General features: G+C 44.7%; 1 protein-coding gene across 2 annotated transcripts in view; it reads left to right on the top strand.

Moving 5' to 3' along the window:
• USP42 (ubiquitin specific peptidase 42) overlaps positions 1 to 17,451 on the top strand; it is a 38,678-nt gene that overhangs the window by 10,406 nt on the left and 10,821 nt on the right. For both annotated transcript variants that reach the window (XM_075010803.1, XM_075010804.1), the window contains exons 8-11: positions 3,663 to 3,745; positions 5,833 to 5,944; positions 6,382 to 6,522; positions 16,758 to 16,858. In XM_075010803.1, coding sequence (XP_074866904.1) covers positions 3,663 to 3,745; positions 5,833 to 5,944; positions 6,382 to 6,522; positions 16,758 to 16,858 — 437 coding nt within the window. The remainder of the gene's footprint in view (positions 1 to 3,662; positions 3,746 to 5,832; positions 5,945 to 6,381; positions 6,523 to 16,757; positions 16,859 to 17,451) is intronic.

Below are 17,451 nucleotides of genomic sequence, written 5' to 3'. Positions count from 1 at the left end.
AGAGAATCTGCCAGGTCCATCACAGGACCTTTGGCTTCTAAGGTCTTCTCAAGATTTTTCAGAGAGGTTCCTTGGATTGAATATAGACGGACCTTCCCATCCAGTCCTCCCTTTGCAGCAGTGCCTGCTTCTGGGTGAATGGCCACCGCTTCTGGTTCATAGCCAGGGTCATCAATTGCAAAAAAACTTCTTCTTCTTCATTAAGATGAAGGTACTGGTGGATATGTGGTAGTTATATGTATTGGACAAATCATCTTGATGAAGAGTAAGTGTTTTGCAGTTGATGACCCTGGATATGAACCACAAGTGGTGGCTATTCACTCAGGAGGTGGTACCACTGCAGTGGGAGGACTGGATGGGAATGTCCATCTATATTCAATCCAAGGAACCTCTCTGAAAAATGATGAGAAGGCCTTAGAAACCAGAGGTCCTGTGATAGACCTGGCATATTCTGTCAATGGAGCCTTTTTTGCAGTTTGTGATAAGAAAAGTTGTGAGCCAGGATGGCAAGGACTGGGACGTACTGCTGCCATTTTTCATGTTTGCTGTAAGGGAGGTCCCTTAAGCTTCTATCAGGTTTTCTCCGTTTGAGCTCTTGTGTGGATGTAACCCCAGGGGAATTCTGGACCTCGCCAAAGAGGCCTGGGAGGAGCAGCCCAACCTGGAGCAGAACATCATTTTCTACATGCTTCAGATGAGAGACCAAATTGCCAGAGTCACCCCAATAGTGTGGAAACACTTAGAGAAAACGCAGAAAGCCCAGCAAGCCCACTATAATTGGCAAATGACACCCCGGAAATTCCAGGTGGGAGACTGGGTGATGGTATTGGTGCCAACGGCCAAGAGTATGCTCTTTGCCAGGTGACAGGGGCCTTACAAGGTGATAGATGTTGTTGGCGAGGTGGATTACAAGGTCCACCAGCCTGACCAATGGAAGCCAGAGCAGATATATCATACCAACTTGCTAAAACCGTGGCGGGACAGAAGAGTGCAGCTGGCTGTTCTGAGAGCACCAGCCCCAGAGGAGGACCCCCAGAAGCAGGTGGGAATATCCCCTGAGTTGACCCCGGACCAACCCATGGAAGTAGCTGACATGATAGAGAGGAACCGTGATGTGTTTTCAGCTAAACCTGGAAGAACAACAGATGTGTACCATGACATCGTCACCAATCCAAGAGTTAAAGTGAATGTCAAGCCCTACCAAATACCCGAGCCAAAGAGAGGGGAAATCCAAACAGAAGTTAAGAAAATGTTGGAGCTTGGAGTTACTGAAGAGTTGTACAGACAGTGGTCTAGCCCTATCATATTGGTACCCAAGCCCAAGGTTTTGCAAAGACTTCTGAAGGCTGAATGAAGTGTTGAAGTTTGATGCCTACCCCATGCCACAGGTAGATGAGCTGATCAACCAACTGGGAAAGGAGAGGCCTAGTTTCTGTCCACCCTTGATTTAACTAAGGTCTACTGGCAGATCCCTCTGGCCCCAGGGGCCAAAGAGAAGATGGCCTTCTTGACCCTGGATGGACTCTTCCAGTACACTGTCCTTCACTTTGGTCTTCAGGGCACGCTGCAATGTTCCAAAGACTCACGGACAAGCTATTGCATCCATGTGCCAGGTACACTGATGCCTACTTAGATGATGTCATTATCCACACTCCGGATTTGGGGACACACCTTGAGAAGTTGGAAGCTGTGTTGGAGACCCTGAAGAAAGCTGGCCTTACAGTGAATCCCACCAAATGTACGATCGGGCTAGCTGAAGCCAGGTACCTCGGGTATGTTGTACGAAGGGGCGTGGTGAGACCTCAACTGAATAAAGTAGAGGCAGTACACAGTTGGCCCCGTCCATCCCAAAAGAAGCAGGTCAGAGCCTTCTTAGGGCTGGTTGGGTATTACCGCCAGTTCATTCAGCACTTCGCTTCCAGGGCATACCCATTGACTGACCTGACGAGGGCCCATGGTCCTGATGTTGCAAAATGGACCCCAGCAGCCGAGGAAGTATTTAGACCTCAAAACTGCCCTCTGCAGTGGCCCTGTCCTCATCGCCCCTGATTTTAACAAGGAATTTATTCTACAGACCGATGCCTTGGAAGTCTGGCTAGGGGCAGTATTGTCGCAGGTGGTAGGAGAGGAAGAACATGCCATTCTATACCTTAGCAGAAAGCTCCTGCAGCATGATCAAAGATATGCCATCATGGAGAGAGAATGTCTCACGGTGAAATGGGCCACGAAGGCCCTATGCTATTACTTCCTGGGGTGGAAGTTCACCGTGGTCACCGATTGTGCACTCCTACAATGGATGCACTGCAACAAAGACGAAAACGTGAGAGTCGCCAGATGGTTACTGTCCCTGCAGCCCTTCAATTTCAAGGTGCAACATAGATTCCGCAACCGAAATGGAAATGCAGACAGCTTGTCAAGAGTACACTGTTGCCTGACCCGAGTAGCCCAACCCCAGGGTGTTGAGCAGGGGAGGGGAATGTGTGGCAGGGCCAGGGTGGAGGGCCCCTCAAAGGGAGCCCAAACAGAAGGGCCTGCAGGACAATCACAGGCAGCTGGGTGGGAGATGGCTCAGCCTAATTCAGGCCAGCTGACTCCATGACTTGGCTAAAAAGAGGGCTTTAAAAACCCTTCACAGTGGGAGGGGTGGGGAGAGAGTGTGAGGGGTGAGCAGAGAGACACGAGGAGACTGGAGTAGTGGGAGAGAGCAGGTTTGAGGGGAGCAGAAGAGAGCAACAGGAACACCAGATACCACAGAGGGAGAGTGGGGAGCTTCAGCAGTTCAAAAGTGGGGACCTGCGACTGCTACAGCCTGGAGAAGGTACCAAGGGGAAACGTCTGGGGAAGTAGCCCAGGGAGGAGAGCTGCTGTGCTAGGGGCTAAGGGAGTCAGCTCCTCCCACTAGCAGCTGCATAGGGTCCCTGGGCCGGAACTCAGCACGAGTGGGTGGGGGCCAGGTTCCCTCCAGACCACCCCTAGCCCCAGCGAGGGCAACTGGGCCCTTGAGTGGGCCCAGTAGACTGAATAGAGGCCAGAGGCCCAGAAATAGAACTGACTTTTTCACAAAGTGTGTGCGTGTGCGTGTGCATGTGTACATACACGTACACCACACATCAATGACAAGTGCACTACTTTTGCACTGTGTACCACAGATCCATCACTACTGTACTATAAAATATTATAAATAATTAAACCTCATCTATATTTGTCAAATGAACAGAGTACATTTTGTGGTGTAATATATTTCACAGTTTCTTCCTCCCTCCCCTTGTTCACAAATTCACTTGTCTGCAGAGGATTTCTGTTAACACCATGCTAGTTCATATTGTTCTTAGCAAAAGTGAGCATACAACATGTTCTTCTGTTTCTGATAATTCGTGGAGGATACGTCAGTCAATGGCTATTAGCCAAGATCGCCATCATGGATGTTACCCCATGCTCTGGTGTCTTTAGCCTCTGACTGCCAGAAGCTGGAAATAGAAAACAGTGAATGGGTCACTTGATATTTCCCTGTTCTGTTCATTCTCTATGAAGCACCTGATATTGACTGTAATTGAAAGATAGGATATTGGTCTAGAGATGGACCATTGGTCTGACTTAGGATGGTAGTTCATCTGTTTTCTTCTAATGTTCTAATGTACTGCACTGTTACCTTACTGTTTTAGGCAGCTCAGAGTCTAAACAAAGCTTTGGAACAGTTTGTGAAGCCTGAGCAACTAGATGGTGAAAATGCCTATAAATGCAGCAAGTAAGATGGATATTAATGACATCTTAATACTGGATACCTGTTTCTGTCTATTGATGTATTATTGTGTCATTGTAAAAAAAAATGTTGCTTAATTCAGAAACAGTGCAAGATAAAATCTCACTTGTACCCAAGCCATTATAATATGAAATTTTTAAAATTCGAGATAAACTTTTGTGAGATAGACAGTTGTGTAATTGTTCTTTTGGGGGTGTTTGGTGTAGGGATGTATTTGGTAAGAGTAGCATTTATTTTGGCTCACAGTAGTGTTTATATATTATCATTGTCTATAAAAATACCATTTTAAAAATGAAAAACATTAAATAAATTATAAATTACCATTATGTTAAATAGCATGATAGGATTAGGATGGTTTATCAATGGACACGCAGCATGTCCTAGATAACATAGAAAGATAAGTTGATGAAGCTTCGTTTTTGCATCTTAAAAACGCATGCTTAAAACATTTGGACAAGAACACAGAGGTACCAATATTACATAGTAGTAAACAGATCATAATTTTAACTCAGCGCAGCTAAGCAAGAGATTTACTAAACTTCGTTTTCTAATATTCTTGCCTTATCTTTAAGTTATTGCTGTAATTTAAGTCCGTGTTCTACCTCTAAAGGTGAAATATACTAATAAAGTTAAGATTTTGTAATTGGTATTTTTAGTAAAAGTCAGACAGGTCACAGGCAATAAGCTGAAATTCATGGAAGTCTGACTAGCAATACCTCGGTGCGGGCAAATGCTAGGATCTGTAGACTGCAAACAGAAAATGTATTCTGGATTCTGATGGTGTAAAGATGAGAGATAGGAAGTATATCTGACAATCACAGGCTTACTAAGTATCCCATTTCTGTATATGGCAATTATCTGAATGTTTAATTTGCAGAGGTCTATAGTCTGGTCAAATTTGAGGCCACAAGTTTTCCTCTTCTAGTGAACTTTTTTTGTATTTTTTTTTTGTATTTAAGTATCCCATTGATCTACAAGGCTTTTTTCATATCTTGGAACTCTTTCTGCTATTTAACTCCTATGAGAGAACTCCAATATCTTGTCAGTTTCTGCTGGCTAGAGTTATACTAATCTTAAAGCCCAGAAAGTACAGCTCACATATCTAACATGAGTTTCACAGAATTATGTATTTGACTTCCTTGACATTCTGGTCAATAAATGCTCTTCATGGGTAGGAACTCCCCTTTCCAGTACAGAAATCTGGGAAGATAGCCTTTTCTCTAATTCCCCACTCCTCATTGACTGCCAAGCGTATTTCTTGATTCCTTAAATCACCAAGTCATATTATTGCTATTCTCCCTTCTTTTGTGGTAGCAACCAGATCCCACTGGTTTGTCCTGCAGATCCTGTCACTGGTGAATAATGAGCCATCATATTACATTTAGGCTGTTTGGGAGTAATTTTTCAAAGGACATCAGATGCTTCATTCTCCTTCCCTTCCAAGTAGTCTCAGTACAGGAAGGTAGCAGTCATGGACTTGATTGTCAAAAGTTCTCTTAGCATAGGACATTTGTTTGCTTCTTTTTATTGAAGCTAGATTAGATCCATTTTGGGAGTTCACCTATATTCTTTCCAGTCCAAGATTGAAACTAATGTTCCTTTCTTTCAGTTATGTGATTGGTATTCTATACTCTGTCATAAAGTGTGGAAATCATGTAGCCTGAAGGTGGCAGTCTGAGTGCACTTTTTGTAATAGAAGTGCTGCACCTTCATAGTTTCCTAAGCTTATTTCCAAAAATCGTGAATGTTGGAGTGAGATACAGTTGCTGCTTACTGCATTGTGAGGAGTTGTTGTCATGACTGAGAGATCCACAGATGTGTTAAAATATTAGTTTGGATGTTTAAAAAGATTAAATTTCTAGATCCTGTGTTCCATCTGTCGTAGAGAGATGCCCTCGTGTTCTGCTGTCTTTTGTACTAGCTATGCTGAAATGCTATGTATGAATTTCTAAAAAGCAAAATAATTCTGTGTAAAGAAATAAATAATGTAAACAAGCATCTAAACAATGGAAAACATTGTTATAAATGTCTATAAATTCACATAAGGTTAACCAATTTTCTTTGCTTTGAAGATGTCAGAAGATGGTTCCTGCTACAAAAAGACTTACAATACATCGATCTTCTAATGTTCTTACATTGTCTCTCAAACGATTTGCAAATTTTACTGGTGGAAAAATTACCAAGGTACATAAAATTAGTTACAACTGCATCTTATTAATACTTAGATGTTTTAATGTCAAGTAACCATACAAAGCCAATTAACGCATACACACAACTCTAGATTGTAGCCAGCTATTAAGCAAAAAAAAAAAGCCCAATAACTTAATTTCCTCCTGCTGCTCCTCCTCTTTTCGTATTCAGTGTTCCATTTTAATAATAAACATGAAACCAACAATACATGCTGTCCTCTGCCCTTCATGAGCTGCCTTTTTAGCAGACCTCTGCAACTTTCCACATGAAAGTGAATCCTCATTTTTGTTTTATTTGTATGCTTTTGATTCACTTTGTGTATCTAGTTTTAGAAATGTTTCTACTTCAGCATCTGAAATCTTTCTTAAACTTTCTATAATAGTTCATAACATTTCAGCAAAATTTGAGCCTTCTCTTCTGTCTCTATTTAGGAAGTGAAATATCCTGAGTATCTGGATATGAGACACTATATGTCTGAAACAGATGGAGAACCTGTGTTTTATAGACTATATGCAGTCCTGGTGCATACTGGTTTCACCTGTCATTCAGGACACTACTACTGCTATGTAAAGGTAATGCATATTTTTCTTGTAATAAACAGATTTTGTAAAACCCCACAACATTTCAAAAATAAGCATTGAGAAAATGAAGTCTTCTTCAAGTGGTCCCTGTGGGTGCTCCACAGTAGGTGTCGGGCTCGCCCTGGCGCTGCAGATCAGAAATTTTCAGCAGTCTGTCGGGTCGCGCATGCGCCGATGCGCGCCGGTCCTTTGCGCACCTTCGGTCACATGCACAATCTGGTCCCCGCCAGTTCCTTCTCAACCGCCAACAGCTGCAGACGGATTCCGCTCCGGCTCCAACGCCTGAGAAAGATAAAACTGTGTTTTAATTTTGTTAATAGTTTTAGTTAGCACTGTTAAAGTTGTTCCATTTAAACATAGATATAGTTTTGAAAAAAAAAAAAAAAAAGGAGAGAGAGAAGAACTGAGGCGGCCGCCCTAAGCAGTCTGCTATCCTAAAAGCCACGAACGTTATCTTTTTCAGGACTGATTAGCTGTTAAGTGCCCTATTAACATTCAAAGACTTAAACACCCAGGCCGAGATGTCCTCGCCGGGGTTTAAGAAATGTGCATCATGCTGTGAGGCCATGCCTGCCTCAGATGGGCATAGCGAGTGCATTCATTGCCTCGGGGAGACCCACATTCCACAAAAGTGTCCTCGCTGCTCCAAGCTCACTGCCAGAGTCAGAAAGGACAGGGAAATGAGGCTGAAGATGATTTTATTTGGTAAGGCTCTCCAAACTGGACCATCGGAGAAGCCTCATAAAGAGGGGCCCTCAGGGTCGCACAAGAGGAAGGCAGCTTCCCTAACCTCCTCTGTACAAAAGAAAAGGAAGCTTTCCCCAGCTTGATCCTTGCCAGTAACACCTGCGAGCAGGACGAGCGGAGCACAGGGCTCTGACCCGCGGGCTGCTCAAAGCGGGACGACTGTAAGGCGCACACTGCTGTGCCGGAACCTCTGACCATTAACCAGTCAGCACCAGGGGCGCTGCAGGCGCCAGAATCAGCAGCACCGACTCCCAAGGCATCGAGCCCTGCGGCACCAACGGCACCAGAGCAGGGGTACCCAGCACGGGACCCAGCGGTGCTGGAGGAAGCTACCCGCGCGGCGGCATGCACAGGGGCACCGAGCGCAGCACCGACAAAGGCTCCAAGGTCCCCGGAACGGGAGGGGGCAGCACCTGCTTCTCAGGGATGGGGAAAAGCAAAGGCCAAAACCCGGCACCGCAGCCCATCCCCAGAGGTCATCGCGTTGCCGTTATCTCCTAGCCCCCCACACCCCGAAATACACCGGCCAGCAACTCCCAATGGCCTGCCTCAGACCTCCATCCCTGTTCCTTCAACCACCATCCCCCTGGCTCAGACAACCTTCACCAATCTCCAGTAGGGATCCCTATGAATACTATCACAGAGCATTTTCACCACTGTCAGCGTCATCACGGAGGTCACGCTCGTCTAGACCCTATGCGTACACTTTCCGATCGTGGTCCGGATCCCCATAACCAGGCCCTTGCCCCTGCTGTTATGGCCGTCCTTACCATACTGAACACCAGCACAGGGGGTCCAGATCCAGGGGTAGATGCCCACCCACACCTCGCCAGCACCCCTTCGCACAGTCTCACTCCATGAGAAGAACACAGCCTTCCCAGGCGGACGTTGGTCCACAGGCCCTGGACCTCCCTTCTGAATCCTCAAAAGGGCAAGCATATGAACAAATCCAGGAATCAGAGGAGGTATATCATAGCGACGCCTCTTTGTCTTCCCCCGATGAGGGGGTTGTCCCCGGGGATATTTCCCCCCAGACGACCTTAGGCAATTCCAAGAACTATTCAAGAGAGTAGCACAAACACAGGACATTCAAATAGCAGAGGTGCAGGAGAAACATCATAAACTCCTGAAAAATTTGAGACCCCCGGCTTCATCTAAGATCGCCATCCCACTAGATGAAGCAATTATGGAATCAGCCACCAACATATGGCAGACTCCAGCCTCCACCCCTCCCACAAATAATAGGGCAGATAAGAAATACTTTTTTCCAGCCAAGGGCATGGAATTCCTGTTTAGCCACCCCCAACCAAATTCCCTGGTAGTCGAATCATCACAGCATAGATCCAGGACACCCCAATATAAATCAGGAGGGTCAGAAAAAGACGCGAGGAAATTAGACACGTTCGGTAGGAAGGTCTGTTCCTCCCCTACCGTACTACTCAGAATGGCAAACTATGCAGCACACCTGTCAAACCACAACTTCGACAGTTATTCCAGACTTACTTCCCTCATGGATTTCCTTCCAGAGGAAAGAAACCAGTGCTGAAAGCGATCGTCCAAGAGGGCTACACGGCCTCGCGAACAGGAGTTCAGATTGCCCTGGACGTGGCAGACACGGCAGCATGCTCCACAGCTACAGCAGTGGTAATGCGTAGGGAATCGGGGGTCCAGACATCCAGCATTCCCAGAGATCTGCAAACAAAAATCGTAGACCTTCCATTAGATAAACAGAAGTTATTCGCAGATTCAACTGACTCGGTCCTACACTCCAGCAAGGAATCGAGAACCACACTTAGGACCCTGGGCATATACCTCTCCGTACAGGAGGAAGAAGTTTTACCCCCAGCAAAGGCGCTACGCTTATCAACCTCCGCGTACACAATACCAATGGAGCTATGACCAAGGGCGCCACCACCAGCAGCAACAGTGTAGGGCCCCTGGACGACGCCCCCAGCAGGGTCGCGCACCCTCGGGGCAAGCCCTGAGACAGCAAGTTTGACGGGTATGTCGAGGACTGCAATATCAAGACCATCTCTCAATGCCAATCCCAGTACATGTTCCGTCATTGGCTCAAACCATTCTACTCTCAATGGCAAAACATCACCACAGACAAATGGGTACTGGAGATTATAGCCACGGGATACACGATCCCCTTCCAATCACTACCTCCACCGAAACCTCCCGCCCAGTCCTCCTTCAAGGACCCCTCCCACGAGACAAGGTTAAAACAGGAGGTAGACCATCTCATGTTCATAGGGACAGTAGAGAGTTCCGGAACAATTCCAAGGGAAAGGGTTCTACTCACGATACTTCCTAACAGAGAAGAAGACAGGAGGCTGGAGGCCATTCCTGGACCTACGGGCCTTCAACCAACATCTGTGCAAACAGCGTTTCAGGATGATTACAGTTGCCTCCATACTTACGGCATTGGACGATGGAGACTGGTTTGCAGCCCTTGACTTGCAGGACACGTATTTTCGTATAAGTATTCACCTGGCACACAGATGTTTTCTCTGCTTCACAGTAGGCAGGGAGCACTTCCAATACAGAGTTCTTCCATTCAGTCTCTATTCGGTGCCCAGAGTGTTCACCAAAACACTGGCGGTAGTATCAGCTTACCTACACAGACAGGGTGTCTTCATTTTTCCATACCTGGACGACTGCCTACTGAAAGGGGCCTCGAAGGCAGAGGTCCTACGTATGATACACGTCACTACAAACACATTCGCTTCGTTGGGCCTGGTTATCAACCTCTCGAAATCTAAGACTGAACCTACGCAGAATATAGAGTTCATAGGGGCACGCATAGACTCTACTACATCAAGAGTATACCTGCCCGATGCCCGTTTCTGCACCATCAAATCCCTGGTACAAGTAATGATGTACAGCCCCACAGTGCCAATCCTAACATGTCTACAACTGTTGGGGCACATGGTGACCCCCATGTTTGTGGTACAGAATGCCAGGCTGCATATGCGGGTCCTGCAGCATTGGCTGGTGAGCGTTTACAAACCGATAGTCCATACCATCCACACAGCAGTATCGCCCACAGCGGAGGTGCGCAGGTCACTGTCATGGTGGGCAGATCCCAAGAACTTACTAGTAGAGGTGCCCTTCCACCAACCACAAATTGCGATTTTTCTTACAACAGACGCATCCCACATAGGATGGGGAGCGCACATTGGCAACAAAGTAACTCAGGGGCTGTGGTCCCCCGCGGGAGAGACATTGCACATAAACATACTAGAACTCAGAGCAGTGTTCAATGCGTGCAGACGTTTTCGGAAATACCTGCATGGCAAAGTAGTCGGGATAAATACCGACAACACCTCCACCATGTTTTATATCGGCCGACAAGGAGGGGCCAGATCCTGTGCGCTATGCACGGAGGCAGTCCAGTTGTGGAACTGGTGCATTGTCAACAATATAATGCTCAAAGCCTCATACTTACCCGGTGTCCACAACGTGAAGGCAGACCAGCTAAGCAGGCGCTTTGTGCCCACGCGCTAGTGGCAGATCCGTGCCGATCTGCTCCGACAAGTATTTCAAAATGGGGGGGTTCCCCAAATCGATCTGTTTGCCACTTACAGCAACAAGCAATGCCCTCAGTACTGCTCCAGAGCGGGCATAGGACAGGGATCCTTGGGGGACGCCTTCACGTGGAAGGGCCTTCTACTCTATGCATTCCCTCCCACGACACTCATTCACAAGGTTCTAGAGAAAGCCAAAAGAGAGAGAGAACACATAATACTTACAGTCCCAACCTGGGACCGACAGCAATGGTTTCCTCTGCTTCTGCGCATGTCATGCCGCCTGCCACTCCTCTTGGAGTCCAGTCGAAGGACTTCCACCAGAAGGACTTACGCGCAGAAGTGGAAACGATTCATCTCCTGGTGCTCTTCCAAGCAGTTGGCTCCTCAGGGCATCCCTGTAACTGCAATTCTAGAATACCTGCTGGAGCTCAAACAAAACGGACTCTCCCTATCCTCACTAAAGGTCCATCTTGCAGCTATATCAGCGTTTCAACACAAAGAGGAAGGGCCAACCATATTCGCCCATCCTATTGTCACTCGGTTCCTGAAGGGGCTGGCAAACCTGTACCCCCCTCGGAAACAGCTACCACCATCATGGAGCTTGGACTTGGTCCTCCACACGCTGTCGGGACCACCCTTTGAACCATTGGCCACAGTACCCCTCCGGTTACTTACCCTGAAAACAATCTTCCTTCTCGCGACTACATCAGCCCGCAGGGTGAGCGAACTCTCAGCAATAATGGCAACGCCACCCTGCACAGTATTCTCAAAAGAAGCGGTGATCTTACGATTACACCCAGCCTTCGTTCCAAAGGTTTCCTCAGAGTTCCACATTAACGAATCAATAGTATTACCCTCATTTTATCCTAAGCCTCACAACTCCAGCAAAGAGGCACAGCTGCACCTGCTAGATGTAAGGAGGGCCTTTTACATAGACGGAACTAAGCCCTTCCAGAAAACGGACAGACTCCTGGTGTCTCTCGCACCCAGGTCGAAAGGGGGAGGCCTATCCTCACAAAGAATTTCAAATCACATCGTATCCTGCATAAGACTGTGTTATGAGCTGAGTAAGACCCCTCTGCTAGTTCCGCCCAGGGCTCACTCCACCAGAGCGATGGCAGCATCCCCGGCCGTCTTCAAAGAAATCGCATTAAAAGACATCTGCAGAGCAGTGACTTGGTCATCTTATGACACCTTTGTCAAGCATTACGCCATACACCTGGTGTTCGATGAGGATACATGCCTATCGACAGCAGTCCTATCAAGGGCAAGGCGCACATAAAGCGGACACCCACCTCCTTAATTGGGGTCACTGCTGGGTAGTCACCTACTGTGGAGCACCCATGGGGACCACTCGAAGAAGAAAGAGAAGTTACTCACCTGTGTAGTAACGATGGTTCTTCGAGATGTGTCCCTGTGGGTGCTCCACTACCCACCCATTCCTCCCCGCTTCGGAGCTCTGTTTCACGTTTTTCAGAAGCATCTGGGGCGGTTGGTCAAGGAACTGGCGGGGACCAGATCGCGCATGTGACTGAAGGCACGCGAAGGACCGGTGCGCATTGGCGCATGCGTGACCCGACAGAGACTGCTGAAAATTTCTGATCTGCGGTGCCGGGGCGAGCCCGACACCTACTGTGGAGCACCCACAGGGACACATCTCAAAGAACCATCGTTACTACACAGGTGAGTAACTTCTCTTTTTTCATTCCTCTTTCCAGCAGTACAGCCTTTACTGTGAGTAAGGGAGCTGTTCTTAAAAACAGGCTATTTAGATGATTTGTCTTTGTAGGTTCCCATCCATATAAGGATGCAGAATCTGGTATACACTTTCTGTCATCCTCCTAAAGAAAGCCTTTTTATTCTTCTTTTGGATGGGGATTCTCCAAGAGAAGTCTTGGAACTATGCAGATATTTCTATTAACCAAAAACAGTGAGTCTTCATGGCTGAGTCTACACTTGCCCCAACTTTGAAGGAGGGCGTGGTAATCAGGGCCTTGGGAGATTACTAATGAAGTGCTGCAGTGAATACCCAGCACTTCATTAGACTAATTCTCTTCCGCCGCAACTTTGAAGCGTTCAACTTCGAAGTGCTGGCATGCCATGTAGCCACGGGCACTTTGAAGTTTGATGCTTCGAAGTTCCTGCAGGGAAAATTAGCCTAATGGTGTGTATTCACTGCAACACTTCGTTAGTAATCGTCCATTGCCCTGATTACCATGCCCCCTTCAAAGTTGGGGGCAAGTGTAGACAAGCCCCCTTTGTTTAAATCTGTCTCAGATCATTCTCATGCTATTGGAATGTCCTACTAAACACTTCTTTTTCTGTGTAGTCTTTAGTGCTACCAGGACACTTTCCCTATCAGTTGCATCATCTGTGTTCAGAGATGGTCCTGTCTGCCTAAAGACATTCTTAGTTGCAGGTGCCCTCTCCTGTTAGAAACCTTTCTCCTCAGTCCCAGTTGGAAATTAAATTCCTCCTGCATTTAATTTACAGGGCTGCTTCTGTGCTGTGGAAGTGTGGCTTGTTAGCTATACGAGTGAGTTTACAACATGGGTCCCACTTGGATTTTCTAGTTAGAGGTTTTTAGAGGTCCACAAATGCTTGTCAGCAAAATTCTGTGAACACGCTGGATGGATTTTCTATTGTTTTAAAGTGGGCTTTCTGTCGTAGCAAGATCCTCTGCCTGTGTTTGTGTCTATACTTTTTTTAGATAGTAACTCAATGGGGCAGGTGTGGTGGCGTTCTGTGTGTCTTACAGAGCAGTTGGAGTGCTTAACAAATAGTACATAATTACTGGTGGTCTTTTCACCATCAAACTTCAGAAGTTTCCAAAAGGGACTATTTGAATGCCCTTCATTAAAAGAGGAGAAACCTAAATAGAAATTATAATAGGAAGAATGAGAGAAAAAGGAAGAGTTAGGATATAGAATAATCAATCAACATTCTCTGCATCTAATCCTTATTCCTCTTCTGAGTAAGTAAAAAGAAAATAAGATAATAAATGCTATCAGGATTTAACATATGGCAAAACATATGGCAAAACATTATTCCTGTTTTAACATAGAGTTCAAGGTTGTATTTGGTCCTATAGCGCAATCTATCATGAATGTAAGTTAGACATGCTTGGACACTCTCTACCAACCTCTATCAGAGGAATCTGGACACTAGCTCTGAAACAGGAAGCTTTAAAATTGCTGAGTTCTACAGATTCTGGGGTATTTAAAAAATCTGTCATCTATGAATCTGACAATTTTATTTTTTTTCCCATTGTGTTTTATACAAGACAATTCGCTGGATGCAAGTTGAATTACGGTTTTGCTCTTGCTTTACCTAGTGCTTGATGCCTTTTGATTTCAGTATTCACCTCAAGGCTGTGTTGCAGCACAAGTCATTTTCTGATAAACTTTGTTTTATTCTCTGGAATGTCCAGGTGTGACAAAGTGTGTGTGTGTGTGTGTGTGTGTTGGGGTGGGGGTGATGGGCAGCACATGAGCAGTGGAAGGCACTGATCTTTGTAACCTAGGCAAGCAGGTGACACCTGTGTTCCCTGGTAAACAGAACAAAGAGGAGAGGTGGAGGTTGGCTGGTTTGAATTGGAAACTGATTGGTTGGAGGGAAGTAGTCTTCAGGCTGGAGAGGGAAAAAGGGAAGGTCCCGGGTTTGGGGATCCCCCTCAGGGCCTCCTCTCCCCAATATGGATAGGACTGACTGATTTTGGTTGCTGTACTGACATATCTGTAACACACTGTGTCCCTGTTGACTAATAAACCTTCTGTTCCACCTGCTGAATGAGTCACTTCTAACTGGATGGGGTACAGGGCCTGGTGACCACCAAACCATGCAACACCAGGGTCCTTATGTGTATGTATCCCAGACCCCTGAAAAAATAAAACAGCACTGATCTTACATTCTTCTTGTACTAGCTTAGTCTCAATTCTGAGACTGAAAATTAAAATGTCTAGCAACCCAGGCTTCAGTGTTTCATATCCTGGACTAGTATTTATAAAAAATGCAAAATGATACTTGGAGCAATTTGATTTTAAAGAATCAGTGTCATTCAACATTTTAAAACATATTCGTTGGTTTTGCAAACTTATGTGTTCATGTCTCATTGTGACTTCATCTCCTGATGAGGTCCTAAATTTCTGCTGTCCAAAAAAGTTACATGTTCAAAAGGATCTATAAAATTTAAGAAGTGGTCAGACTCTATTTGTATTTGATAGTTTTTGCACATAACTGTTAAGAGGTAGCACTAATGAAAAGTTTAACGCAGTTAACATTTAAGTTAAAAATTTGAAAAAATAATTCAATACGTTGAGTAGTCCACGTTATAACATTCAGATCTCAGACAGTGCCACGGAGAAATGCTTTGCTAGATGAGTAGACTCTCTAGACTAGAAAAATCTTCTGCAAACAGATATCTTGGTCCACCAGTGTCTTTTACTCTGAATCCTTTTGAACCTTTGCTGGCTCTAAAAATGATAGTGTTTCTTATCCTTCCTTTCCTCTGGTTCCATTACTTTATCATACAGTGTCTGTAGTATTTCATAAGATTAAGATGTACATTAGCCCCTTCTGCCATGGTTATACTCATAGCTAGACTCTTGGAATTTTTCTCTTACAATAAATTTTTAAATAAACATTCTTGGAGAGTTGGAGTCTTTGCTTAGCAAAAAATGTACTTAATTTCACAGAATATTTATCCTTTTAGTTTTGTTTTTATCATGTGTTCCATTTTCCTTGAAGACTTGACTGGCAGCTAGATCTCTGCTTTTTCAAGGAACAAAGGAATCTGAATCTAAAACGTAATTTCTTCATTCAGGCAGCAGAGAGCTCACTTTAACAAAGACTCAACAAAGGCCTCACTAATGTAGTGCAATCTTAATTCTGCCCTTTGTCAGAACCAATAAGGTTGTGTTATTCTTTTTGCAAACTGCCCCAAAATGGTGTGATAGTTTGTGACAGGATATGTGGGCATACAGCAGACATCTGTGGAACAATTTACCCATAAAACTAGTGTTTTCCTAACCTGCGTGGGGAGGCTGGCTGATGATATGAAGCAGAAGGTTTTTATTCCTTATGAAAATGTTTATTCCATTTCATCTGCTGGTATGCATAGCTGTAGAAACCTTGATTCCTTTTTCAAATTCTCCTGAACTCTTGGCCTCCACATTGTGAATGAGAATTACACAGATTATATTGTGTATTTAAGAACATAAGAACAGCTGTATTGGGTCCAAATCCAAAGGTCCATCTAGCCCAGTATCCTGTCTTCCAGCAGTGGCCAATGCCATGTGTCCCAGAGGGACTGAACACAACAGGTAGTCATCAAGTGATCCCTCCCCTGTCACGCATTCCCAGCTTTTGACAAACCAAGGCTTAGAACTCCATTCTTACCCATCCTAGCTAATAGTCATTAATGGACCTATCTTCCATGAATTTATTGAACTCTTTTTTTGGAACCCTGTTAAAGTCCTGGTCTTCACAACATCCTATGGTAAGGAGTTCAACAGGTTGATTGTGTTGCATTTAAAAATACTTCCTTTTTTTTTAACCTAAAATTATGTTTTTACTAATTATAAATTTAATGTCCCTTTATTCTTGTAGTATGTATGGTTTGTTGTGTAAATCTTGGAGGAGATCACTATTTGGCATAACAGGTCCTTTCTAAACAATAACACTGCTTCAGAGAAAAGTTCCCTTGCTAAAGTAAAATCTGCACTAGTGAAAGGGAACATTCACTAACAAATGTCGGGGTAATGAATATCTGTAGATAAGGGCTTTAACTTTTAAAATATTAGTATACGGTATATACATAATGTGTACAGTTTATAATGCAGATGGCTGTATTTCGGAGAGATCTTTATTCTGCAGTTGATTAGTTATCTGTTCTGTTTTTTCTAGCAAATATAATTGATTTAAAACATATCACTGACTTATTTGCAGGCCAGTAGCGGGCAGTGGTACCTGATGAATGATGCTATTGTATCCAGCAGTGACCTCAAAGCTGTGCTTAATCAGCAAGCTTATGTGCTCTTTTATATCAGGTAATATCAAGTAACAAAATGTGTTCAAAATTAAGTTAGTTTCTTATCCTTCTAATTTTTTTCTTCTTTCAATTTGTGCTTTTTCTGTTATGAGAAAAATTTCTCGTCTATCTTTAAGCTCCACCTATAGTTTGTTAAGCTACAGAACTTGTCCCTGTCTGTCCGACCTTTTTTTTTTGTTCTGGTGTAAGTTAAATGTCTATCATCTTACACCCGCCACTGAAAGAGCTATCTACAGACTGAAATGATGTCTGTTTAGATAAGGCATTTTGAATCTTCTGAATCAAATTCTGTGTAATTGGTTGACTTTTGGGGGTTGGGAAATGGAGGTGCTGTGGAGTTGAGTTGCTTTTTGGCGGTTGGAATTAAAATAGGTCTGTTATCTGACTATGATGTCTAGCCTTTATTAAAGTTTATTTAAAAAATTTTTTATGAAGCGTTATTAGACCCCTGTGCAGATGGTGCAAAAATGATCCATGGCTGCAGGTATCTGAAGTCTTTCAGGGTTTTAGATATACAATTTGTATCTACAATAATGAGCCAATGTTGCAGGTTCCTGCGGATATCCATGGACTTTCAGGGCTCTAAGTATT

Source organism: Carettochelys insculpta, chromosome 16 (assembly GCF_033958435.1).
Source record: "Carettochelys insculpta isolate YL-2023 chromosome 16, ASM3395843v1, whole genome shotgun sequence".
Classification (NCBI taxonomy): domain Eukaryota; kingdom Metazoa; phylum Chordata; order Testudines; family Carettochelyidae; genus Carettochelys; species Carettochelys insculpta.
Note: the sequence above shows the minus strand (reverse complement) of the source record. Positions and strands in the feature narration are given on the sequence as shown.